The sequence below is a fragment of the Talpa occidentalis genome, unplaced genomic scaffold, assembly GCF_014898055.3.
Source record: "Talpa occidentalis isolate TD23 unplaced genomic scaffold, MPIMG_talOcc4v2.1 talOcc4.11, whole genome shotgun sequence".
Classification (NCBI taxonomy): domain Eukaryota; kingdom Metazoa; phylum Chordata; class Mammalia; order Eulipotyphla; family Talpidae; genus Talpa; species Talpa occidentalis.
This window is the reverse complement of record NW_023601104.1, coordinates 9,909,952-9,937,033: the sequence shown is the minus strand read 5'-3', so window position 1 is coordinate 9,937,033 and position 27,082 is coordinate 9,909,952. Positions and strand designations below refer to the sequence as shown.

General features: G+C 41.7%; 1 protein-coding gene across 2 annotated transcripts in view; it reads right to left on the bottom strand.

Annotated features, from left to right (window-relative positions):
• EIF2AK4 (eukaryotic translation initiation factor 2 alpha kinase 4) overlaps positions 1–27,082 on the bottom strand; it is a 97,344-nt gene that overhangs the window by 8,885 nt on the left and 61,377 nt on the right. For both annotated transcript variants that reach the window (XM_037502196.2, XM_037502197.2), the window contains 12 exons: positions 25,694–25,930; positions 24,618–24,693; positions 24,086–24,207; positions 21,217–21,266; positions 19,524–19,692; positions 16,186–16,302; positions 12,550–12,615; positions 9,689–9,859; positions 8,632–8,766; positions 5,547–5,654; positions 4,206–4,334; positions 2,624–2,710 (listed from right to left, as the gene is read on the bottom strand). In XM_037502196.2, coding sequence (XP_037358093.1) covers positions 2,624–2,710; positions 4,206–4,334; positions 5,547–5,654; positions 8,632–8,766; positions 9,689–9,859; positions 12,550–12,615; positions 16,186–16,302; positions 19,524–19,692; positions 21,217–21,266; positions 24,086–24,207; positions 24,618–24,693; positions 25,694–25,930 — 1,467 coding nt within the window. The remainder of the gene's footprint in view (positions 1–2,623; positions 2,711–4,205; positions 4,335–5,546; positions 5,655–8,631; positions 8,767–9,688; positions 9,860–12,549; positions 12,616–16,185; positions 16,303–19,523; positions 19,693–21,216; positions 21,267–24,085; positions 24,208–24,617; positions 24,694–25,693; positions 25,931–27,082) is intronic.

Here is a 27,082-nt window from a genome sequence, read left to right as displayed (position 1 = left end):
TGCTATCGACCCCCCCATTAATAGAGGCAGAAGCAAGTCAAAGAGCTGACAGGCTGGAATGATGATGTACGAAAATGAACAAGATCACATTTTAACAATGATAAATATGAAATGCTGTGGTTAAAACCCTCACTGTAGAAGGCCAACCAGACATGGAAAATTCTGTGAAAAGGCCAATGGGATTTAGTGGATGATAGTTCAGTGTGAGCCAAAGAGCAAAATAGTTGCTAGGAGTTACTTTGGTTATATTAAGACAAGTATGGTATCTGAATTGAGGAAGGTCAGAGCTCTTTAGCATTTAGTCAGAACATACTTAGAGCTCATACTTGAAATTATAGTATCGCATTTAAATATAGACATTGACAAAGTTAAGTGTGTCTAGAGAAGGTTAGCCAGGAGGGTCAAGGATTTGGAAACCATGTTAGGAGGAATGGCCTAAGTAACTGGAATGTTTAAATCAGAAAAGAGGATACAAAGTAGCATGGTAGCTGTCTCCTAAAATTTATTTGAAGGTAGTTGAGAGGAGGAGGAAGAATTAGACACTTGTATTTTGACAACTGTAGAGGCATAATTAGTACCCCTGAGTGTAAATTTTGGGAAGCTGATTGTGACTCAAGCTTTTTAATTTGCTAATCATTGTAGCACTGCTACAATGTTGGAATCATCAAGCAGATGCTAGAAGGTTATCTCTTGGCAATATGGCACGAGCAGCCACTGCTTGGAAGAGGCTTGATCAGAGGCTCTGAGGGGCTTTTATGACTAATAAGTAGTGGGGACTTCCAAATCTGCCCATGAAGAATTAACTCCTACAAGAACTGCCTTAAACAACTAGAAAACAACACAAAATATTAGAACAATGGTTTTTGGACACTGGCCAACAAGCAGTGGCGACAAGGGAGGCACAGTGAGCCCTACAGTGCAGGGGGTTTCCTGAGCTGAGGTCTGCAGACCAGAGTGCAGGAAGGGGAACCTAAACAGAGCAGGAGTCTGCTGGGTTGGGTAGGCCAAGAGGGCTAGAAACTATGGGGCAGAGAAACCCAAGGGGGAGAGCTACACACAGAGAAAAGCATTTCTGAAGCTCTGCAGAGGAGTCCATTCGTATCTTGGGAGAAGAAATGACCTGAGCATGGGTGAGAGGAATCAAACCAAGGCTGGGGAAACAATCACCAGAAATGAGGAGGCATAATAATTTCTGGAACTCACAGGGCTGGGAAGAGTTCCTTGTTCTTGCCAGATTGGAGAGACTTCATAATATACAGGGCATCAGGCAGGATCTGCTTTAGTGGAACTAAATTAGGCCAAGGCTAAAGGCTACTCTAAAAAAGGCTACTGGGGTCTGCCTGGTGGTGCAAGGGTTAAGATGCAACCTATGAAGCTGTCCGCAGTCTCAGCAGCATGAGTTAGATCCGCTCCCTCCCTCCACCACCGCCCTCCCTCAGCCAGGGAGCTACCCACATGGCGCAGCAGACCTGACTCGCCCTCTGCTCCCCTCAGCAGTGTATTTCAGTCAGTCTGCCCGTTCTGTTCCCTGCTCTGTCTCTGGTGAATCCTTTCACCCCCCCACACCTCTGGCCTGTACCCCAGCTCTTATATGCATAAATAAATAAATCTTTAAAAAATAAAAATAAAAAAGGCTACTGCCCTAAAAAAGCTTAAAATCAAGCCTGGAAAGAAGCCAGCAGAATCTGCAGTTCTTAAATGCACCCCAAAACAAAATCCAACAGTATTTATAAGGAACATGAAAATCCAGTGCCCCAAAATGTGAAATTCATAATGTTCAACATCCAATAAAAAATAACTGGGTATGCAAAGTGTTAGGAAAATATGAGTCATAGCCAGAAGAAGCATCAATAGATCAAAAGAGACACAGAGACGTTGGAGTTGATGGAATTAATGCCCAAGTACCTTAAAGTCATTTATAAATCTCATAAAGGATGTAAAGAAAGTAAGAACTATGATGAGAAAAATAGAAGATATAAAAAAATTAAAAATGTACAGATGAAAATATACACTATCTGAAATAAGAAATGCCCTGGGTGGGATTAATAGCAGAAAAGATTAGTGAATAATCCAGAATAAAAATGGGGTGGGGTGGGGAGGGGGAGGAACAAAACAAAAAAAAGCAATGATGGGCTGTAGGGCAATATCAAATGATTAACATACTGTAATCAGAGTCCCAGGAGGAAAAGGGAAGCGACAGAAGATACTTGAAAAAATGTCTGAAAATATTCCAAATTTGATGAAAACTATAAATTTATAGGCCATAAAAGATATCCCAGCAAGGCACATGATATTCAGAGTACAGAGAACCAGTGAGAAAAGGATGGTATGTGGCTTAACACAAAGGAATTTTCCAGATTTTCTTAGAGGGAACATGTGGAGAAAAGGAGGAAAAAACTACAAGCAGCATGGGGTTGTTTTTTTTTTAATTTAAGCTTGAAGGACAGTGTTCAGATTTAGATTGTCTCATCCTATACATTTTCTCCAATAATTGACCCGCGATTCAAAGGAAAAGTGAAGTAATAGATTTCCACCCACACCCGAGGCCAGGGCCTCAGGGGAAGTTAAAACACAGCCCGAGGGTCTGACTGCTGACTTATGAAAGAGTCCCTACATTCTTTACCTTGACGTGGCTTCCTTCTTTGTCTGAGACCAGGGCCACATAGGTGATTTCATGGTGTCTGCAGTACTCCTGCAATTCCTCTTGGGACTGAAACAAATAAACACAGTCTATGAAATAAAAGCACCTGGAACAGCTTGAAGTAATTAAAGGAAATAAAAACAGTATTTTCAAAGGGAATTACTAAATACGCTGACTTGAGGGGTTATAAACACTAAGCAGGAAGAGTAGAGAATACAAGGGAGGAAGTAAGACCTCCCTCGATTTCCTTACTTTTATTATTGTCCTAAGGGGCCACGGACAGTCAGTGTGGTCAGAATACAGGAAGGGGTTTTCAAAAGCTTCAGTCTTGAGGGAGGGTCTCTCTCTCTCTCTCTCTCTCTCTTACACACACACACACACACACACACACACACACACACACAGTGAAAAGGTCTTTGAAGAAAGCAAAGGTAACAAATGGTAGAAGGTGAAAAACAAAACCGAAGCACAAAGCAAAGCAGCATCAGAGCAGAGAGGCCTATGCAGAACCAAACTCACAATTTTGGGGCTCTTATTTTGTTGCAAGACAGAGATTCTCTAACAATTTTAACACAAATGGGAGAGGATACCACTCGGTCACGTGAGTAGGAAGTATTGCTCATCATACTCCTGACATGAACCTTTATGTAACCCAAAAATGGACAGCAGCAACTTTAGAAGCCTCTGGGCAGGTGATGTGAAAGGGAGGGGTGCAGGCTTTCCCTAGGCAGCTCTTCATGCTCTGGAGCACTCCGAGCGTGGTGAGTGTGTGCACAACTGGGAGTGCAGACCACGCTGTGATTTGCTGTGAGCGGGGGATGCCATCATCTGGACGCCCCATTCTAAAGGGCAGGCTGGTGTTCAGGGTGCCACTGTCCTCAACTCCATACCCAGGGCAGGTCTAAGGCCCGCTGTGCAAGGCCTGAGGAGACACAGCCACACACTCTAATTGCAGAACACCTATGTGAAGTGTGGGAGGCTGGTAATGGCCATACGAAGCTGTCCACATCTTAATCCCTGCAACCTGTGAATACAATACCTTACTTGGTAAAAGAAACGTCCGCAGACATGATTAAGTCAAGGATCTTGAGATAGGGATTATCCTCGTCCTTGTAAACACAAGGGTTCTTGTAAGAGGGAGACAGGAGGGTCAGTGAGATGTCAGGACAGAAGCAGAGGTCAGACAGGAGAAAAGGGGCTGCAACACTGAGTCTGAAGATGAGGAAGGGACCATGAACCAAGGAGTGCAGAGGCTTTTGGGAGCTGGGAAATATAAGGAAATGGATTCTCCCCTAAAGCCTCTAAAAGGAACTAGCCCTACTGGCACTTTGATTTTAGCTCAGTGACAATGATTTTGGACTTTTGAATTCCAGAAATGTTGAGATAATAAATTGGTGTTGTTTTAAACCATTGTTTGTGGTAATCTGCAGCAATCAGAAACTATTACAGGAAACAGCATTAATCACAGGACAGAGTTTGAAAATAGTGGCATATGGGATGATTTGCCACTAGTTTTGAAGCCACTAGTTTTCACTCCTCTCATAGGTGTTTTTTGTCTTATTACCTGCGACCAGTCGTACATGATTTCTGCTGTGATTCCTGCTGCCCAGAGTTTCTGGGTTATGTTGATGGCCCTCGACATGGACATCTGGCCCACACTTACAACGAGGAGGTCACAGGAGCTTAACGTAACCTGGATCAAAAAAGAGTGTCTACACTTAGAAAAGTTGGGGCCTCCCTGGTGGTACAAGGGATTAAGTCTCAGCACTATGAAGCTGTCCACAGCCACTTCAGCACAAGTTCAATCCTGGCCAGGGAAGCTACCTACATGGCGCAGCAGACCTCTCCTGTCTCGCCCGCTACTCCCCTCAGCAGCGTATTTCAGTGGATCTGTTTCCCATTCTGTCTCTGGTGAATCCTCTCACCCTCCCGCCCCCCGCACCTCTGACCTGTACCCCAGATCTTGTATGCATAAATAAAATATCTATCTATCTATCTATCTATCTATCTATCTATTTATTTATTTATTTATACACACAAGCACTGGGTACAGTCAGAAGTGCGGGAGGGTGAGAGAATTCACCAGAGCCAGACCGGGGAGCAGAACAGGCAGAAGGACCGAAGTACACTGCTGAGGGGAGCAGCGGGCGGCCCGAGAGGTCTGCGCGCCATGTGGGACCCTCCTCCGGTGGCCGGGGAGCAGCCGGGGATCGAACCGGCGCTGCAGAGGCTGCGGGCAGCTTCACAACCCAGCGCTCAACCACTGCGCCACCGGGGAGGCCCATAAATAAAATCTTTAAGAAAAAAAAAAGACAAGACTGTGGGTGTGTGGGAGACCAGCTCCAGGAGGGAGGCAGCACTCATGTGAAGATAAGAATCTGTTCGATATAGACAGCAATATACATGCAGAAGGGTTTGCTTCAAAATGACATAGTAAAAAAAAAAAAAATGACATAGTCAAAAATCTTCCATTAGTCTTTTTTGACATAAATGACTTCAACTGCCCCAAACCCTCAGAAAGATCTTTTCCTGTGGCAATACTAATCTTGCCTGAAACACAAGGGATAGAGAACCATTTCTGGCTTTCGAGGGTACAACAAGATTTCTGAACAAGGGGCTTTGATGTGAGACTGTTAACAACTAGAACATCTCACATTTACAGAGAGCATTACAGACAGTGGTGTTGCGGTCAGGAACGTAAAGTTGACTTTGGGTGGCTTATGGTCCCCCAGCAAGAAACCAGGACTAAAATGAAAGAACTGACATCAGGACTTAGGTGTGTCTATTATGGCAAAGGAAGTTTCCCACATCCTCAGTTCACAGTCACCATATCTAGGGCTCCATGTACGTGACTACAAAATGAAAGACAATCCTGGACACTCAGGTAAACAAAGCTGGAACTTACAGGTTCCTCCACGTTGAGCATAGCAGCAGATATCTTGTCTATAGCTATGCTGACTCCAATGGCAGTGGGAACTGGCCCCAGAGCCTGGGGTCCTCTGAACTGGGGAATCTGCAAAGAGGTACAGAGTGTTGGTTATGAAACAGAGAAGAAAATATGATTATAGGCAAAGTAATGATTCGTGAGCAACAACTATCAACAACTTCTCAAAAGGTCCAACAACGAAAAAATTTGTGTGTGTTTGTAGCATGAGAGAGGGAAACAAACAGCAAATTTAGGAAAATCGTTAACAAATTGCAAATCCAGATCAGCTACTAGCCACAAGTGACTTGAGCATTTGGAATACGGGCAATCTGAATTGACATGTGCCATATAACTAAAATACACACTAGCTGCAAAGAGAATAAAAAATATAGAATAGTTCACTAATAATTTTTAGATGTTTCATACATTTTGAAATAGTATTGTGGGCACACTGAGTTAAACAAATGCCAATGGTAAAGACTTGGAAAGGAAAAAAGAATGTAAAATAGCTCCTTAATAATTAAACAATGTTAATTATATGTTGAAGTAATAGTGTAGCTATACTGATAATAATATATATATTATTTAAGTTAATTCCATATGTTTCCTCTCACTTAATATTACTAGATGAATTATATAAGGAAGTTCTACTTCTGCACTAAAGTAGGTAGGTATATTTCTCCTTATTCCTCTTGCTAAGCACAGGTAAAAATTCTGTATATTATATAGAAGACAAGCATAAGAAGAGTAGGTAGCAGACTGACTAGGGCTACCTAGCCCCAGAACAACTCGTGGCAACTACTGGGTTTGGTCTTGATCTTTTATGTCCTGGACTGGGTGCTGGAGAAACCCTAGAATGCCAGGGAGAGACACCAAAAAAAGCCCCAAGAAAAGCCTGCCCTCACCAGCCAAAAAGACCAAGAAAGAGGCAGCCTGATACGAAAGAAACTTCCAGACATACCTGCCTTGCTCCAGTCAAACATGACAGACAAAAGCACATTCCCTCCCACACACACAACCCCTCCCACTCCATCAAAGGCTGAGTTGGGGACTATACATTCCCCTTCACCCAAGTTTAAGGAGCCCCCCACACTCCACTTGCCCCCCACAAGCCCCAGTAGGGTAGTATCAGAGAAGACTTTCACATCTGCCTGGGGCTAATGCCACTTGCCCCCAAACAGTGTTAGTGGAAGGCTAGGGTCCCCAGAGTTCCAGACTTCCACCCCCCACTCAAGCAGTAACGTGGTCACCTTCCCTGCTGGGGTGGTGCAGAGGGGGCTGAGTGGTTAAGCTGGAGCTTTTCATTGCTCTCTAGGAATACAAGGTCTCCCTCCAATCCCGCAGCCCCCATATCCCTCATCACAGCACCAGTGGAGGAGTGTGGGAAGCAGTAAGAAGGCATCTCTCCCACCCTGGGGACATCTGAGAAGGGTGAGTGAGGAACCAGCATCTCCACCCCCAGCCCAAAGTGGCAAGGTGGTAGCACCTTGTCCCCATCTGTAAGGTGCCAGAAAAGGCTGATAAACTGGAAAATCTGTATGAGCTCCAACGTCTCATAATATAAATCTCAAAATGTCCAGAATACACCGAAAACCATCCATATTACCAAGAACCATGAAGATGTCAAAGTGAATGAGGAAAGACAATCAACAGACAGCCACACCAGGATGGCCCATGTGTTGAGGTCACCTGAAAAGGGTTTGGCAACAACCATCATAAAAATGCTTCAACATCATGAACAGACGTGAAACCAATAAAAAAATAGAAAGTCTCAGCAAAGAGGTCGAAGATGAAAAACCCACTGGATTGGCCCAAAAGCAGAATAGAGATAACAGTGGAAAGAATGAGTAAAACTGAAAATGAAACAAAGAAATTATTCAATCTGAATAAGAAAGAAAGTGGATGTAAATAAAGTACAATGTCCCAGAACCTAACAAAAAAGCTAACATTTTTGTCAGAGTCCTAAAAGGAGCAGAAAAGCAGGATGCGAATGCAAAATACTGGAAGGAATAATGTCTGAAACATGCCTTCACTGGCGCTGTGCTGAGGGGTGAGAGGGACTGTGGAGCTGGAAGAAGACGCTGTTACTCCTACATAGTGGGGAAAGTTCCAGCTCAACGCCCAGCCTCCTCGGGCACCATCCCACTGGGTGTGGGGGGTTGAAGAGAGGGGGGGTGACATATTACTGTTTGGGATGGGAGGTGGAAGTCTGGGATCCTAGCCTCCACTGACATTGTTGATGGGGGTGACATCACCCCTAGATAAATGAACTTCCTGGCCCCCATTTAGTCTCTTCTGACACCGCCCGGTGGCTTAGTGGGGCCCACATTGGCAAAAGACATAATTCAAAGATTCAAACAGCTAAGAAAATCCCAAAGTGGATAAATCCAAGGAAAGTTATTCCATGACACATCCTAATTAAACTTCAAACTAAAGACAAAAACTTTTTTAAAAGAATTACCTTTCATTCAATCAAATAATAAATTTCTCATCTGAAAACCAGAAGTACTGGGTAAATACAATAGACTGTCTTCTCAAACTCCCTGGAGTTTGTAAAAAACTTGGAGTCAAAGTAAAAAACCTAACATTGATGTGGATCCCAGTGTATGTAGAGGAAAAACTTCATTGTGTTATAAATGAGGGGTACAGTAAAGGCACATAAAGGGAGCTAAGGTTTCTATACTTCATTTGAACCGGCACATGTCAACACCAGATCTGTGATGATGGACAACATTATACACAAACAGTGTACCAACATCCATTTCCTGCTTTGGATATTTTATTACAGTTACGCCAAGCTGAAGTCCTGGAGAAAACTGATGAAGCGTACACAAGATCTCTCTGTGCTGTCTTGGCAAACCTCCTGTAAAACTGCAATTACTTTAAAAGTTAAAAAATCAAATGTGATTCACAAAACACTTATTTTCCTACATGAAAGATACACAGGTGTCTGTCTGTACTACTTGCTCAGTTTTTCTGTAGGTTCAGAAATGTTTACATAACAAGTTGAGGAAGAAATGAAGTTAAGCCACAATAAGTCAGCAAATGCAGGGTGAGCCCTCACCAGCAGGTCGTATCTGCCACCAGCTGCAAGGATTTCTGATATAGCTCTTTGCCGCCGTCTGATGAACGCCACGAACTGGAAGATGATCCCGTTGTGCTGTTGCACCTTGTACACCAAGCCCAAATTGATCAAGACCTGTAAAGTGACACGCCACACACACACACACACACACACACACACACACACACACACACACACACACGTCAAGGGTTTGAAATGGAGAACGTGGACCGCAATGGTGAGCACAGTCTTCCCTCAGTGGTGTCAGAACAATCTAGCTAGCATAAACAGAATATTCAGGAAGATCTGGCAGAGTCTGTTTAACTTTAGTCTGCCAAGCAAGAATACTTGCTTTAGGGCCTCCCCGGTTGTGAAGCTGCCCGCAGCCTGTGTGGCGCCGGTTCGATCCCCGGCTGCTCCCCGGCCACCGGAGGAGGGTTCCGCATGGCGCGCAGACCTCTCCTGCCGCCCGCTGCTCCCCTCAGCAGTGTACTTCGGTCCTTCTGCCTGCTCTGCAACCCTCTCTGTCTCTGGTGAATTCTCTCACCCTCCCGCACTTCTGACTGTACCCAGTGCTTGTATAAATAAATAAATAAATCTTCAAAAAAAAAAAAAAAAATTCTTGGTTTTTTTCAAGTAACCACTTCTCAGGCTACAGGACATAAGAATTGCCGCACAATCAGAATTATGGTGCTTGTAAGGAAATTCCAATTTAAATCAAAATTATTATAAGACATCAAAGGCTCCAAATTGTAGAGCGCAAAAGGGGGGTGGGAATTGTATGGGGACTATAACCAAGATGAAAATGCATACATTGTGCAAAAATGAAAAATGATGTAAATATATATATATAAAATTTTAAAAATAATAATAAAATAAAGCAAAAAATAAAATATTTACAATTTATAAAATATTAAAAAAAAACAAAATGTAGAGAGCAGAGTTCTTTAGGAAAAATAAAACGGTGACGAGCATTAATCAAATAAAACCCAATTTCTCCTTGTGCTACTACTGTTTGTTATGAAACTGTGCTGCCAGAATCAAACAATTGCCAAACCTGTAACTTGATGCCAAGTTTCTTCAACAGTCCAACCACCTCCTCTAGATCTTTAAGGCCATACTTCACCAACTGTGCAACACCTGTTTTCTGTTTTATTAATGAATTTATTGTTGGTGTTAGATCTTGCAAATCTCCCTTCTGCTCAATAAATTTGTAGAGTCGACACAGCTGGAAAGCAAAGAGACACAGTTAACTTCCAGGCAACAGCAGGGAAGATTCACTTTGCATTTTGCTTTGTACACACAGCGAGACACAGCAGAGTTTGATACCTCCAAGAAGCAGGATTTTGTGGTCAGAGGTAATTTAGCCTCTACAATCCCAAGAATTATCCTTTCCCAACAACTCTAAGGCATCTTGCAGGGTTCTCTCTGGTACCTACTCACAGTGAACGCTGACCGTGGCACCAGCAAGGACTCCCTTATGTATTTTCCAGCCAGTATTGTTCCTCACGACTTTCCTCATTCTCATTATTTCCCATATTACAGGCATACAGATGGGGGACAGGAAGGCAAAATCTGATTTGTTCTAACACTACACAGAATTAGCCAAAAATTCCCTACTGTCCCTTTGGTTTGTGTCCATTGGTAGCCTTGGGAGGCAGCTCGAATGTCATCTCCTGCAGATGGCCTCCTGATCCTTCCTTAAGTTTGGCCCACACCTTCATTCCAGCTCCCAGTTCTCACCAGAGCGCTATCATCTTCCCCAAGGGAGGGCAGTAGCTATTGTGGGTCTGTGGGCAAGCCACAGTCCCTGGCATCCAGCAGGTAAAAGAGGAAATAACTGTGATCATAAGACCAGAAAGAAAACTTCTAGGAGCTAAAGTAGAAATTATTAAGAAAATTCTAGTTATTTTAGGACTGTAGGCATGCACAGCCTGGTTCGATCATGAATTGATTAAAAGAAAGTAAGAATTAAGACTCAGCCTCATATAGTTTAACATAACAAACATACACCACGTGTATTTAAAAGAAGTCTAGAAAGTGTTTTAAAAAAATCTATACTCTCTTTATTACATTTAAGAGAAAAGTCTTTAAAATTTAAAAGTATGTCTCTTATTTAAAGTTTTTTTTTAAAGATTTATTTATTTATGCATACAATAAACTGGTATTTATTTATGCATACAGTCCTGAGGCGGGAGGGGGAGGGGGGGATGAGAGGATTTACCAGAGACAGAGTTGGAAACAGAAAGGGCGGATTGAGTGAAAGACACTGCTGAGGGGAGCAGAGGGCAAGACAGGAAAGATCTGCTGTGCCATGTGGGTCAGCTCCCTGGGCAGAGATCAAACTCAGGTCTCAGTGGCTGGCAATGGCTTGATAGCACTGAAACTTTAATCCCTGTGTCATCAGGGACTCCCTGTGTGGGTGAAGTGGAGGTAGATACATGCTGTACGTGTTCCTCATTTTCTTTGTTTTTAAAACACCAATGTGAATTGAGAAGTTGAAAGCAGTCTGCAGACTCTTCAACTTACTCCTCTTCATATCCCTAGCACTATTCCTACCACACTGATGGTGTTAAAGGATTGAGGCCTCCCTGGTGGTGCAAGGGGTTAAGATGATGCCTATGAAGCTATCCACAGCCACTGCAGCATGAGTTCGATCCCCGGGCAGGGAGATATCCACATGGTGCAGCAGACCTCTCCTGGCTTGCCCGCTGCTCCCCTCAGCAGTGTATTTCAGTAGATCCGCCTGTTTTGCTCCCCACTCTGTCTCTGGTGAATCCTCTCTCAACTCCCAAACCTCTGGCCTGTACCCCATTTCTCCTATGCATAAATAATCTTTAAAAAACAAAAAGATTGGCTCTGTCTGGTCTGTGCACTATCATATTTTCATCTGTACCCACATGTGATTTTACTGATCATATAATTAAGCATCAGACCAAGAGCTAAAGGGGATTTTGAAAAGTTGAAAAACAGAACATCTCTTCTCATATAAACATGGAAAATGTAAGAAATCCCTGTAGTTTTCTGCTGTTCGGTGACTCGATTACACATGGGTACTTATGCCAAAGATCTGGGGGCAATCTGATGCTTTCAGAGAGAATAAAGCAAATATATTTACCCCATATATTTTCCTAATTGGGGACCTCCCTGGTGGCCTAGGGGTTCCAAATCTCAGCGCTATCATTGCTGTGGCCTAAGTTTGATCCTGGCCAGGGAGCTGACCCACATATGGCACAGCAGACCCCTCGTTTCACCCATTGCTCCCCTCAGCAGTGTATTTCAGTAGATCTGCCTGTTCTGCTCCCCACTCTGTCTCTGGTGAATCCTCCCACCCCCACACCTCTGGCCTGCACCCTAGTTCTTCTACCAAAAAAAAAAAAAAAAAAAAAAAAGATTTTCCTTACTGTCAATGGGATCAGATAAAAGATTTTAGGAGTAGGAAATGTACCAGAAAAGCAAAAGCTTTAATCAACTCTGAGGTGTTAGAAGACCTAGGTGGGAAGGGAGGGGGTGAGAGGGATGGGCATCCAAATGAATTAGCAGCACTCTGCCTGGAGCTGGAAAGAACAGAGTCTATTTCAGAAGAGGACAACTAGTACCAGACCTGCTCAACAGGAGGCTCTATCAAGCATAGCCTTCCCCAAGGGTGTGAAAGAAAAGTATGTGGTGATCAAGAAAGAACAAGATGATTGTGGCACATTAACACGGAGCCTGGGGAGGCATTCTTTGATCACAGCGCTGGTTTCTCTCCTGCCCTGATCCCAGAGGTTGCCATGGTACCTATTAACACTAAAGGGTAAGGCTGTGTCTGTGAGGTGACAGGAAGCACTGCTGCAACACTGTAGTAAGAATTTAGTGACATTTTCTGGTATCACAAAACTAGAGAAAGCTGTAATCACACTGTTAAAAGGTACTTACACTATTAGAAGACAAAGACAGATTGCAAAATTTAGCTTCCACTTCTCTCCTCGTCAGTTTTTCTGTCTAATTTAGGAGAAAAAGGTAATAATGAGTCATAAAATTTTGCACTGAACAAGGTAAATTTCCTGACTAATTCTTCTAAGTATGTGCTGCTTTATGAACAAACTGGTCCTCATCATGATGGAAAGTTTAAATCTATAATTTAAAAAATGTTCTTCGCAGTTCACATAAAGCTCTGTTTGTAATTTGAAAACCCCTGACTTTAAAAGAATTTGCATTTGCAATTGCACTCGCTGAACCATGAGGTGACCTGGATTTGGAAAGGCCAAACCAGGTGTTTCTGTTTGGGTGGGGAGGAAGTCAGTGATCTGTTTCCCTAATAAAAGCCACATAAATGTATTCAAAGAATGGAGTAGGATCAAAACAAGGGGGGGTGGTGGGAATTGTATGAGGACTATAACCAAGATGAAAATGCATACATTGTGCAAAAATGATGTTAAAAAAAAAGAATGACCTGAAACCCTTCTTACAGTCCCTGGGGTTTCTGCTAGTGTCTCACTGACATTATATTCTGTCACTGCTTAACAGCAGCTGCACCTTGTGGGAAAGAAGGAACCATTAAGAAACAAACAGTTTCTTAAAGAACAAGACAAGGATGTCCTCTCTCACCACTGCTCTTCAATATAATACTGGAGGTCCTAGCCAGGGCAATAAGACAAGAGAAAGACATACAAGGAATCCAGATAAGGAAAGAAGAAGTAAAACTATCACTATTTGCAGATGATATGATAATATACATAGAGAACCCTAAAAACTCCAAAGAAAAACTATTTGAAATAATCAACCAGTTTAGTAAAGTGGCAGGATACAAAATCAACATGCAAAAATCAGTAGCCTTCCTATATACAAACAATCAATCTGAAGAAGCAATCAAGAAAACCATCCCTTTTATTATTGGGGGAGAAAAATCAAATACTTGGGAATAAACCTAACAAAAGAGGTAAAGAATACAAAGAAAATTATAAAATTACTGTTAAAAGAAATAGAAGAAGACACAAAGAAACGGAAAGACATCCCCTGCTCATGGACTGGAAGAATTAACATTATTAAAATGGCCATCCTACCAAAAGCAATATATAGATTCAATGCTATTCTAATAAAAATCTTAATGACATTCTTCAAAGAAATAGAACAAATACTAATGAAATTCATATGGAACCACAAAAAACCCACAAATAGCCAAAGCCCTACTGATGAAAACAATGGAGACAGGAGGTATCACACTTCCAAACTTCAAGCTGTACTACAAAGCCATAATAATTAAAACAATTTGGTATTGGAACAAAAACAGACACACAGACCAATGGAACTGAATAGAGAGCCCAGAAATAAAACCACACTTACATGGACAACAGATCTTTGACAATGGGGCAATATGCAATAGAATGCGGACAGTTTTTTCAATAAATGGTGCTGGGAAAACTGGACCACCACATGCAAAAAAATGAAACTAGACCACTCCCTCTCACCATGCACAAAAATCAACTCAAAATGGATAAAAGAACTGGACATAATACCTGAAACCATAAAATATATAGAAGAAAATGCAGGTTAAACACTACAAGACATATATCTCAAAAACATATTTAAAGACTCATCACCCAAAGCAAAGAAAGTCAAGGAAAAGATAAACACCTGGGGTTACATCAAACTGAAAAGCTTCTGCACAGCAAAAGAGACATTAACCAAAACAAAGAGACACCCCACTGATTGGGAAAAAGTCTTTGCACTCTATCCAACTGATAAGGGACTGATCACAAAGATATCAAACAACTCATAGGACTCAACAAAAACAAAGCAAATAATCCAGTCAAAAAATGGGCAGAAGAACTTAAAAAACATTTCTACAAAGAGGAAATGCAAATGGCCAACAGGCATATGAAAAAATGTTCAACATCCGTTATCATCAGGGAAATGCAAATCAAACCACATTGAGATACCACCTAACACCAGTAAGAATGGCACATATCAAAAAAACTAGCAACAACAAATGTTGGCGAGGATGTGGTGAAAAAGGGACTCTCCTGCATTGCTGGTGGGAGTGCAAACTGGTCCAACCACTATGGAGAGTGTGTGGAGGGTTCTTCAGTCTACTAAAATTGGAGCTACAATGAGACCCAGCAATTCCATTCCTAGGGATCTACCCAAAGGTCACAAAAACATTGATTCAAAAGAACAGCTATGCCCCTGTTTATTGCAGCACTATTTACAATAGGTAAAACCTGGAAACAACCCAAATGCCCAAAAATAGACGACTGCATCAAGAAGATGTGGCATATATACACAATGGAATATTATGCAGCAATCAAAAAAAGATAAACTCATGCCATTCACAGCAACGTGGATGGAGCTAGAAGAAATTATGCTCAGTGAAATGAGCCAGAAGGAGAAAGAAAAGTATTGGATGGTTTCACTTATAGCAGGCATATAGGGGAACCAAACAAGACATCAGTGTAAAAAAATAACAGTACAAAGCACAACAAAGCAAAAACAGACAATTATAAATAAGAGACATCCTGCAGGGGAGGAGGAGGAGGGAGAGGGATCAGAGGGCAGGAGGGAGGAGCACAGGGGACTGAGGTGATGGTGCACGGGTACACTGGGGAAGGAAACTCTATGGGGACTACACCTGAGGGAGTGGGGGGAGCAAATATTGTTTAAAAATGAACAGTGATGTAAAAAATTAAAAAAAAGAACAATGATGTAAAGAATAAATAAAATAAAATTTATTTATAATAAAAATAATATTTAACATGAGAAATTAGAAAAGACAATACATTCATCTTCATCCTAGCACCACAATATAACTCTAATTCAAATTTTCAAATTTTCAAATTAAAATTTTCCCCTCCAGGCTCAACACACAGACTATAAAGAATCTGCTCACATGCTATAGAGGGACAAATATTATGAGGTGGCTAAATTAAGAAGATAACGGAATGCTGTTGCTCCAGTCCCGCAGAAAGATGGTGGTAAATTGAGGCCCAACACAGGTTCCCCAGTCAGCCATACCAGATCTGTAAATGACTTGACTGACACACACAGGCCAGTTGGGAGAATTAAGGGCAGGGCCTAGGGTTTTCATTCTCAATACTAACACTCCTTTTCTTGGCTTCTCTAAGGTATGGATATAATAGCACTGGTGGAGAGGATGGAGCAAGTTAATGTATGTAAAGAGCTTGGAACAATGCTTGGCACATGAGCAGGTGCTTGATAAAGGTTAACTATTTTTAATATTACTGGAAAGAACCAATTAATGATTTTTTTACCTCAAGAAGTAGGTTAGTGAAGAATGTTATTTTCTTACAAACTAAAAGAGATAAGATAATCTTTCAAAGTCAGAAGTTAGACCCTTAAACACTCTAGAGGTGACTAGCAGTGGGAAGTTTAGTACATATCAGGAGCTCAACCAATATTTGACAACTGTTGAATTAAAGTCAGTTGGTTGTTTTATCTTAGAGCAATAAGGGAAGGAGATAAAAGTCCCAATTTGTTTTTGTGGTAACATTAGTAGGAAATGCTTCTGAATTTTTATAATCCTTCAATAGCAAGTCAAAGTAATTAGATGCTTACCACGGCATCATACAGAATAACATAGACTTGATTAAGTTTATCTTCTGGAATCCCACAGTGTAGGAGTATTGCTTTTAATAACATGGTGTGGTTCAAGTAAATACTGTAATTTCTTTCCTAGAATAAAGAAAAAAATTGATTTTTTCATTATATAAGTAATAAAGGTACATATAAGTAATAAAGGTAAAAAAGGTACATATATAAGTAATAAAGGTACATAATTTAATAATCTTAGCAAGAATTTACCGTCCTAATACAGTGGAAAGATTAAATTTTAGTACATTGCCTTCTTGCTTGCTTTTTCATTTATATTCTTTTTAGATTCTTATAGTCAAAATATTAATGTAATTTGAATCAAAGTTATGTTGTGGAAAAGAACTAACTATATCCAGAATGATGAACTGCTGGCAGAATCTGGGCAAGATTGCTTGGAATGTACAATATCATTCAGAACCTGAACTTCCAGAGATTTGTGGAGGAAAGAACAAAGGGGAATCTTTGAAACTGTGTTAACTTTTCTACATTGTAGAAACATGAATTGCAAAAATTATTAGAACACTGAACCCTGTTTTTTTTTTCAGTAGGTGTTTCTTTTCATACTAACTTTGAAAAACCTCCAAACTAGCTGTTTGTGACTGAAGTAAAGTTTGATGGATGGGGATTTACTTAGGTCCAACATAAATTCAGTGCAAGCAAAAACCATGTCCTTCAAAAGCTGTAACTGGGAGAACGAGATTAAAACTACTAGCTAAAGGATTAGGTGTTATTTCTGATTCATATTCTTTATTTTTTTTTTTTTTTTTTTAGGAGTTTCTTTTTTATTTTTTTTTTATAGAGGCATGTTTTATTTATTTATTTATTTGTTTGTTCTGTTTATACATGCACTGGGTACAGTCAGAAGCACAGGAGGGTGAGAGGATTCACCAGAGCCAGAGCGGGGAGCAGAGCAGGCAGAAGGACCGAAGTACACTGCTGAGGGGAGCAGCGGGCGGCAGGAGAGGTCTGCGCGCCATGTGGGACCCTCCTCTGGTGGCCGGGGAGCAGCCGGGGATCGAACCGGCGCCACAGAGGCCGCGGGCAGCTTCGCAACCCAGCGCTCAACCGCTGCGCCACCAGGGAGGCCCATGATTCATATTCTTTAATAATGACTATGTCCCCAATTCCACAGATAAGGAGAAGTGCACAAGTGAAAACAGTGGCAGGATGTGAGCACTATTAAGCATTTATACATAAATAAGCAATGATAAACAATATCATTCCAACAAAGAAACTACTGCTGAGAGAAGATAATTAGTGAATTTTTTCCCTCCAACTCAGCAGGATTGTTTTTTTTTAAATAATAAATATTTCAAATAACAGACACTGTCTTCTATATGCATGAAAGAGTATGAAGATAGAATTTGAAAGTAATGACGAAATGAATAGGTAAGTGGCATTGAGTATTTAGTGTGCCAAGTGAACAGCTTTATATATATCATCTTATTTAATTCTTTTTTAAAAGATTTGTTTTTATTTATTTATGCATATAAGAACTGGGATATAAGCCAGAGGTGGGAGGTGGGGGCGAGAGGATTCACCAGAGACAGAGTGGGAACAGAACAGGCAGATCTATTGAAATACACTGCTGAGGGGAGCATCGGGCAAGACAGGAGAGGTCTGTTGTGCTATGTGGGTCACCTCCCTGGCCGGGGATCAAACTCGCGCTGCAGAGGCTGGAGATAGCTTGATAGCTGAAACTTTAACCCCTGCGCCATGACTCTTTGAGTTAGTTCTCATTTTATAGAAGAATCTGAGTGGAGGGCATTGTGTAATCTTCCCAAGATCACAGCACTAGGAGTTGATAAAGCTAGAAATAAAAAGACTGGTTCCAGAGTCCTTTCACACAGTCATTTTGGTCAGTGCCTGTTTATCATCACCTCTCCCTGCTTCTGTGTCTTACTTCTCTAGTTTTGCATGTACCTAAGCATTCTTGGACACCTTTGTGCCTGAAGTCTCTAACCAGCCTCTGCATCCACTGTTTTCTGGGGCTCTATTAGGACCTTTAGAAAAGCATAAGAATGAAAGAGGCCACAAGAGCACGATCCACTACAAAATAGTTAATTAAAAAAAACTAATACTAAATGATAAAGTGAATCTGAAGAAGCACCATAAGCATTTTGTATCTCCCTATAAAGTTCTAATTTTTCTTTTCTTTTTGAAATATTAAATATTAGATTCTTAAAAAAAATAAAATGGGGCCTCTCTGGTGGCACAGGAGCTAAGTCTTAGTGCCATCAAACTATCGCCAGCCACTGCAGCACGAGCTTGATCCCCGGGGGGGCCAGGGAGCTGACCCCATGGCACCGCAGACCTCTCCTGTCTCGCCCGCTGCTCCCCTCAGCAGTGTATTTCAATAGATCTGCCTGTTCTGCTCCCCACTCTGTCTCTGGTGAATCCTCTCATCCCCTGCACCTCTGGTTTACTCCCCAGTTTTTGTATGCACAAATAAATAAAATAAATCTTAAAAAAAAACAAAACAAAAACCTTTGGCTTCAGCTATGTTAAAAGCCTGAATGAGTTCATACAGATTTCAAAGAAGGAGAGGAGCTGGTTGAGCAATAAATGAATTAAAAGCCCAGGCTGGTGGAATAGCCATCATTAATCTGTCCACACAAGAGAATGACTTTGCCTTCAGAACTGTAGTTGTGTGCTGAGCTCTGTGCAGTGAGGCGTACAAAAAGTGCACTCATTGGCTCTACCCTGAAAAGGCACACGATGTCTCAATTCCAGGGCCATGAGAACTGAGAAGAAAGATGGCCAGCCAGTCAGTGAGGGGGCAGACAGGTTTCCCGAGGAGAAAGGGCCCAGCCCATGGGTGGGTGGAGAAAAGTCCCACTAAACGAGGAAACCCTGTGACACAGGGCATGCGGTGGGCGTGAACAGGGCATGTGTGGGATGGCAGGGAAGGCCCAGGGCAGCAGCAGTCTCCACTGGTTGGGCAAATACAATGAAAGGGAAGTCAGGGAGCTGAGAGACTGGGTGTCAGAGGGAAGTGCCAAGGTTTCTGAACAGGGTAAGAATGTGCCAAAAGCAGCCTATGAACCTTCGCCTAATTCCCTGCATTTTGGAAAAATGGGAAAAGGAACAATACCTTTCCCCCAGAATACAGCAGACAAAAACAAAACCCATTTCTGTCAAGGCAGAGAAGAGCCTGAGATAAATAATCCCAAGAGTCACATCAACTCTTTTCGGCTGTTGAGTGAAAGTATGATTCATTGGCAGCACAAGCAGCCCTGGGGTCACTACTTTTCCCCACCACATCCAGCAGGATCCTGTCAGAAAGTTAGTTGGGAGGGAACCTGAAGAGCTGGAAACTCCTGGATGATTTCATAGATGATGTAGATGGTCTCAGCTGTGGGCAGAGAGCTGTTGGTAGTAGAGGTGACAATATCAAATGCACATTCCAGAAGTTCTTTGGGATGAAATCGGTCTAATTTTCGAGGTCTGAACACCCGTTCTATGCAGTATCTAGAGAGAGAAGCCCAGATTTCAAGTGTCATTGCTTACTAGAGACAAATGTGTATGAGATTGTTGAACAACATAAAATATTAAAGAAAAAAAAAAACCTGAAAAACAATCAGTGGATCAAGAGTGCTTACAGACAGATGTGCCTTACGACCTAGGTTCCAAATGCTAATTTTGCACTACTAAACTATGGGGCTTAGCTGTTTTATTTTTATTTATTTATTTTTTAAAGATTTATTTATTTATTTATTTATTTATTTATACAAGAACCAGGGTACAGGCCAGATTCATGGGAGGGTGAGAGGATTCACCGGAGACAGAGCAGGGAGCAGAACAGGCAGACTGAAGAAATACACTGCTGAGGGGAGCAGCAGGCAAGATAGGAGAGGTCTGCCGTGCCATGTGGGATCCTTGCCAGCTGGCCAGGATCAAACCGGCCCTGTAGAGGCTGCAGATAGCTTCACAGCATGGTGCTCAACCGCCTGTGCCACTAGGGGAGGCCCTGTTTTATTTTTAATGCCTGAAATAAAGATGAAATTACATAGAGAAATAGTGTTATCATAAATGCTGGATTTCTACATTGATAGCCACACCTTAGACTGTTAACTGTTCATCACTTGCAGCTGAGAATAAAAGCCCATAAAGCACTTTCATTTCACTTAAAGAAATGAGCTTCAGAGTGGGGTGCCTCGCTGACAATAACACTGCCCCAGTCTATGAAGATCTGGTGTCTGGCTCTGTGGTATTTGAATAAAAGAAAACCTTTTTCTGTCGCCAAGTGTTGGAAGTGCTCAGTGTTCAGCATTCCTACTGGCTTCATTCCACTTCTCTACCAGCAGCTTTTGTTCAGTTACCTGTGTAGGCAGTATTCACACAGAGTCCACTGGTCATTTGTGCCATCAGTTACATTTTAAAAGGGGCCATCTGGGATCAAGAACAACCAGATGTTTTTTTTCAAGCAACAATTTGTGAAAATATCTAGATAAGTTGCTTGGAATAAATAGAAGGCACAGACTGGGCTGTAGGAGCTTCAGGGTACCTCCCTAACAGCTACAGCCCTTCTGAGGAGGAGGCCAAGAATCCCAATCATCTTACAGAAAGGGGTTCTGGGGTTGGGTGGGTTTTTTTTTTTCCAAAGATTTATTTATCTATGCATATAAGAACTGGGGTATAGGCCAGAGGCACGGGGAGTGAGCAGATTCACCACAGACAGAATGGGGAACAGAACAGGCGGACTGACTGATATACACTGCTGAGGGGAACAGCAGGTGAGACAGGAGAGGTCTGCTGCACCATGTGGGTCATTTCCCTGGCCAGGGATTGACCTTGTTCTGCAAAGGTTGCAGATAGCTTCACAGTGCTGTGCTTAACCCCTTGAGCCAAAAGGGAGGCCCAGGGGCTTTTGACTATATTACAAGATCAATACTTTACACCTAGAATACGTTGCAGGGAAGGATCCCAAAAGAAAAAAAGTCTTCCTTTTCTTCTTTCTTATAAGCATCAAGTACATTTCCTGTCGTTTCTTACCGTTTTAAATTTAAAATATTATTTCTGGCCACATATCGTGCAAAAGGTACCTGAAAAATAAAGTTTCAAAAGTCAATGTCAAGATGTGCCAACTATCACACTCCTTAGTGACTTAGTAAATTCAGAGTTGCCCACTGCTCACTACTGACACTCTCTGCTCACTACTGACACTCCCTGTAGCGTCCCTGAGTGCTCAGCAGCAGCAGAACCACAGCAGGACATGCCACAAGCATTCTTACAGTGGCATTTCATAAGTTTTTGAAATCTGAGGGAAATTCACTTTTGGTTAAATGTTCTCTGCCTATTAAAATCAGTGTCAGCTCTTTGTTTGCCTGTGAATTTTTTTAAAGCATCATTAATGATAACATAATCAAAATGGGTATTATCTCTTATGGTGAATTTCCTCAATTTCTGACTGATCTTCTAGGAGTAATTCTAACCACCCATTAATATCCACCACAATTTATAAAACCACTGTCAGACTGCCTGAAGAGATCTAATATTACATGATTAACTGACAGGTCAAATCCTCAAAGGTATAGTCACTTTTATTTTTCGGTCTTGAATGTCAGCTCAGAGAAAAGGAGCTGACATTTAAAAATCTGTACTTTAATCTCCTAATGTCTAGCGAGCAAGCAGCCAGTTTTAAGTATAGCTAAGTAAATGCTTGTACTTCTTTCTCCTTTTTGAACAGAGTCCAAATGTCCAATATTTACACTCACTTGAAATAATCCCAACTCATTTTATTTACTGTAAAGGAAAAGCCAAACCCAATACTATGGAAGGCATTTCCTCTTAGGCCACAGAAGCAAAAGATGGTCTTGGAAAAAGTTGTACAACATAGATATGCAAAAAAAAGAAAATGCCTTGATTCCACGCCTCTTTGAGGGTATTCCTGACACCTCCCTCTATCATGATACAAGCTGATGCGTGGCTGTGCGTGTGACAGCATGTTTATATCTCACACATATCAGGCACATGCAAACACTCAGTGGCCTATATATACACACTGTGTCTTTAAACTATTTATTACTCTCAAAAAAATGAGGTCATTTTTTGATAAAACATACTTTTTACTAACTAACAACATACCATGGATATTTCTTTCTTTTTTTTATATTTTATTTATTTATTTTTAAAGATTTATTTATTTATGCATACAAAAACTGGGGTACAGGCCAGAGGTGCAGAGGGTGAGAGGATTCACCACAGACAGAGTGGGGAGCAGAACAGGCTGAATGAGTGAAATACACTGCTGAGGGGAGCAGTGGGTGAGACAGGAGAGGTCTGCCGTGCCATGTGGGTAGCTCCCTGGCCAGTGGCTGCGGACAGCTTCATAGGTTCCGTCTTAACCCTTTGCGTCACCGGGGAGACCTCTTTTTTTATATTTTAAAAGGACAGGTTCATTAGGAAAAAGAGAAAGGAAAAAGGAGAGGCATAGCCTCTACATAGTCACAGGTGGGCAGGAAGGAGCTGCCTATTACAGACATTTCTACAGATCAAACATATGGATTTATCTGAATGTATTTGAATTTTGAGCTTATACAACCTTCTCCATAATGAACTATTCAACCATTTCCATATGGATGAGCAGGCATAGCTTTCTGTTTTTGACCACCACAAACATGACAATGAAAGCTCTGTTAACACTCATACACCAATTTGTTTCTTTAAATAAATTCCTTAAAGTAGGATGACTGATTCAAAGGGCATATTATACATGCAGCAAAATCTAAACAGTTTTATTTAATGTTTTCAGGTCACTTTTCTAAAGCTTAAGCAATTTACATTCTTACCAGTTACATAGATGAATGTCTATTTTCCTGCACCCTTGTCAATGCTGGATATTAATTTAGATATTTTTGATAGTCTGATGCTTTTTATTTCCTTACTATTAAGTTGAATATCTTTTCAGAAGTTTATTAGTTCTGTGTATGCTCTCTCCCTCTTTTTTTAAAGATTTATTTATTTACGCATACAAGAGCTGGGGTGTAGGCCAGAGGTGGGGGGCGGTGAGAGGATCCACCAGAGACAGGTGGTGAACAGAACAGGCAGATCTACTAATCTGCTGAGGGGAGCAGTGGGCGAGACAGGAGAGGTCTGCTGCACCGTGTGGGTTAGCTCCCTGGCCAGGGATGGAACTCATGTTACAGTGGCTATGGATTGCTTCAGAGAGCTGAGACTTAACCCCTTGCGCCACAAGGGAGGCCCTGCACACTCTGTTTTGGGACTTGCCTTGTTATAACCTTCGCTCACCTTTCCACTTGGAGTGCTGTCTGTACGTTAGGGCTACTAAACTCCGGTCCATCTCGTGCATATACAGTACTACTGACAGGCTTATTAGCCGCCACCACCATTTGAGTGAATAACTGGTAAGACTGTCACTGTCAAAGGGAATCCTGGGGATCAGCAAAAAAGTAGGAGCAAAATTCAGCAACCCAATTAGCAAAGACACTCCCTATTATAAGAATTTAGTGTTCTAGACATTAACATGTTATAAAGTTACTAAAGCTCTAGCCAGGAAATAGCGAAGAAACCCTTTCATTTCTGAGTTGCTCAGGTTAACCTGATGATCACATGACAGAGCTTGACACTGAAAGAGCAGACATGACAGCTGGGATGCAGGGTTCTATTTTCTAGGATTGTAAGCACTTGTGCTAAGAGCAGGTAGGTGCACAGAGGTCAAACATTCACTGAATTCCAATAATGCACTTGCCCTGATAACTGCCTAAGAATATATTTCCTAAAAGTGACATTTAGAATGTAAACTTAGGGCGGGAGATGATAGGTAGGGACAATCCCTTAACAGAGGCGCCATCCCTGTGGCCAGCCAGCCTGTGCGCTGTCAGCAGCACGTTGCCAGCCTTACCCGCAAGTCGAAAGGAAGCATCACCAGCATCCCACTGTGATCCATGAACAGGGCAGCCTCGTTGTGCTCGTATACTCGCCTATTTCGGGGAAGCAGAAGTGGGGTACACAACTGGACAGCTCCTATGCCAAATGAGAAAAAGTAACTTATCACGTTCTCATTCTTTCTAGGAGAAATGACAGCCAAACGACAGCTTTACAGTTCAGTATGGACTGCTGGCACTGCAGAAGTCACCACCAGTTCTCTAAATTTATTATCTTTGGCTCTCTAAATTTACCAATGGGGAGTTCATGCCAGGTTAAGTCTGTTATTCAGACTCCATTAACCAACTGTATTTCAGGAGCAAGGTTGTAATATTCAAATCTGTTTCTTCTCAACAAACTGAGTTGTAAAAATAAGCGTAAGTTTTCCACGAGGTCAACTGCTGACAACTAAACCATGTTTGGACTCAAATTCTTAACAGTAATTTCTAATAATGGAAAAAAATGATACCCTTTGAGGAGGAATATGATTTTTTTTAAAAAGGACATACCATGTCTTTTAAAGATGCGGATGATGGTTTCACACACATGTTGCTGTGCCTTGGCTGTACGGATGGAAAAGCTGCCCTAAAATATGATCAGTTAAAATGTTGTCACCGCAGCCTAATCAAAGGGATCTCATAACATATTAATCTGAGGCTTGCTACAGTGCTACAGGCATTAAACTCCTTACTCCCAGGATCACAGAAGAGATTGCAACAAGTCAGTTCATTTTTAAATATATTCAAGAAAGAAACACCTCTTGCTATAAGTCCTGCTTAAAGAAGACCACTCACATTCTAAGTCAAAGCTCTTAACCACTGTGTCCTCGTGAGGATTATCTGGACTCCGAGGAACAGTTAAACATCTATGACATCAGGCCCCCCTTCCACAAACTAAGGTGATTCACAGTGGGCCTCTTGGATGCTACATGGCACTTACTTATTTTGTAAAGAGCTTTCACTTGTTTCTAATAAAAGTACCATATTACTACAGAAAATATAGATAAGCAAAAAGATAAAACTAAACCAATAAATTCACCTATAATTCAGCGAAGTCCTTTCCAATATTGCCAGTCAGCAAAAAATTTGGCCCCTGAAATCTATACTGATCTTTCACAAATTTTACTGCGACTTCCCCTGCTACCCTTTAAAAATTATATTTATTCACCCATCCAACTGTTTCAAATTTTAACATTTTGCTGTATCATTTCAAACTATTTTTTTCTTAAGAGCTTCTCAAGTGATTTTGATCTGCAGCTTCCAGCACTGTGATCTACTGACTACTCAGCTCGATCTGAGTTGGCTGGATGTTTTTGGTTCTGGCCAGGGCTGGGCCAGAGGCTCAGATTAATATGTTAATATGTTCCTTAATATCTTGGGTGGGGAATGGGTCAGAAACTCCTCCAAGATGTAATTAGAAGTGTGGCTCCTTCAAGAACAGTGCATATGAAAACATTTCACACATGCAGAAATTAGATTAAGGACTTAAGGTGGAAGCATTAAAGAAACTCAGCACAAAGAAGGAACTGACTTGATCCTTTTGTGGACAGATTAAACTCTCTTCTCAAAACAAGGCTTGAGCCTACCTTCAGTATGTCACTGTCATAGGTATAATCGATGGCAGGGGAGATGCGCTGGGAGAAGATCTGGGCCATCATGGTGCGGTAGGCCTTCCCGTCCACGTTGGCCAGAGTGTGGTGCAACACCTCGTGCAGCTCAGACTCCTCCATCTGCGGTGGGGGCAGCAGCTCACTCTTGAGCAGTTCTGTGGCTGTGGGCCGCTTGGCTGGATCATGGTTCAACAGCCAGGAGATAACAGATTTCTGCAACAAAATCCAGGCACACTGGTGATGGGATGCAATGTATGATGCTCAGGGATTCTCTGACAAGCTAGTAGTTGACTCAGGTCAAAGAAAGGACAGCACAGTTCTTGCACTTAGTTGGTGCATTTTAATCGGTGTTTCTGCAATCTTTGCATTTGCCATGCTCGCCCTGTGCTTCATTATTGGCACAGAATTGTGCAATAATACAATAATTAATTTTTTGTCCCATTTATCTATATTGATATTATTCCCTTGAATTCTCCTGATTTATGTTACTCATTCATTGTAGCTTCATAGCTACTACCTCATTAAGCAGGGAACTATTTAAAGCCATCTGAAAGGTTCCTCTTTGATTCCTTCATTTTTTTGTTTATAATAAAGATTTATAAGGAGCTAGAGGAATATTTGAGATCAGAAAATCTAAGTTTTCAGGTGACCTTATTAAGCATTTTCTAATTACATTTAAAATAATCTCTTCCGGGCCTCCCCGGTGGCGTAGCAGGTTGAGCGCAGTGCTGTGAAGCCGGCCGCAGCCTCTGCAGCGCCAGTTCAATTCCTGGCCGGCCAGGGAGATTCCCAAATGGCACAGCAGACCTTTCCTGTCTCGCCTGCTGCTCCCCTCAGCAGTGTTTTTGGTCGTTCTGCCTGTTCTGCTCCCCGCTCTGTCTCTGGTAAATTCTCTCACCCTCCCGCGCCTCTGGCCCGTACCCCAAGTTCTTGTATAAATAAATAAATCTTTAAAAAAATAAAATAAAATAATCTCTTCTCCCCTCCACTCACCCTCTCTTAGTCTTAAATATAAACACAGATAACTACTTTTCATGTAAAGAAAGGAACTGACACGATACAACTTTCTTTCCCTTCCCCCCTCCAATATGATACAACTTTTATGAAAAGTTATGTTCAACTGGTAAAAACTATATCCTACTCAGCAAAACAGACCTTTTTATACTGTTTCTTCTGCATGTAGCGAAAATCTTATCCTCACCTATAAGCATTTTCTTTTTTTTTTTTTAAGATATATTTATTTATGCATACAAGAACTGGGGTACAGGCCAGAGGTGTGGGGGGTGAAAGGATTCACCAGAGACAGCGTGGGGAACAGAACAGGCAGACTGACCGAAATACACTGCTGAAGGGAGCAGTGGGTGA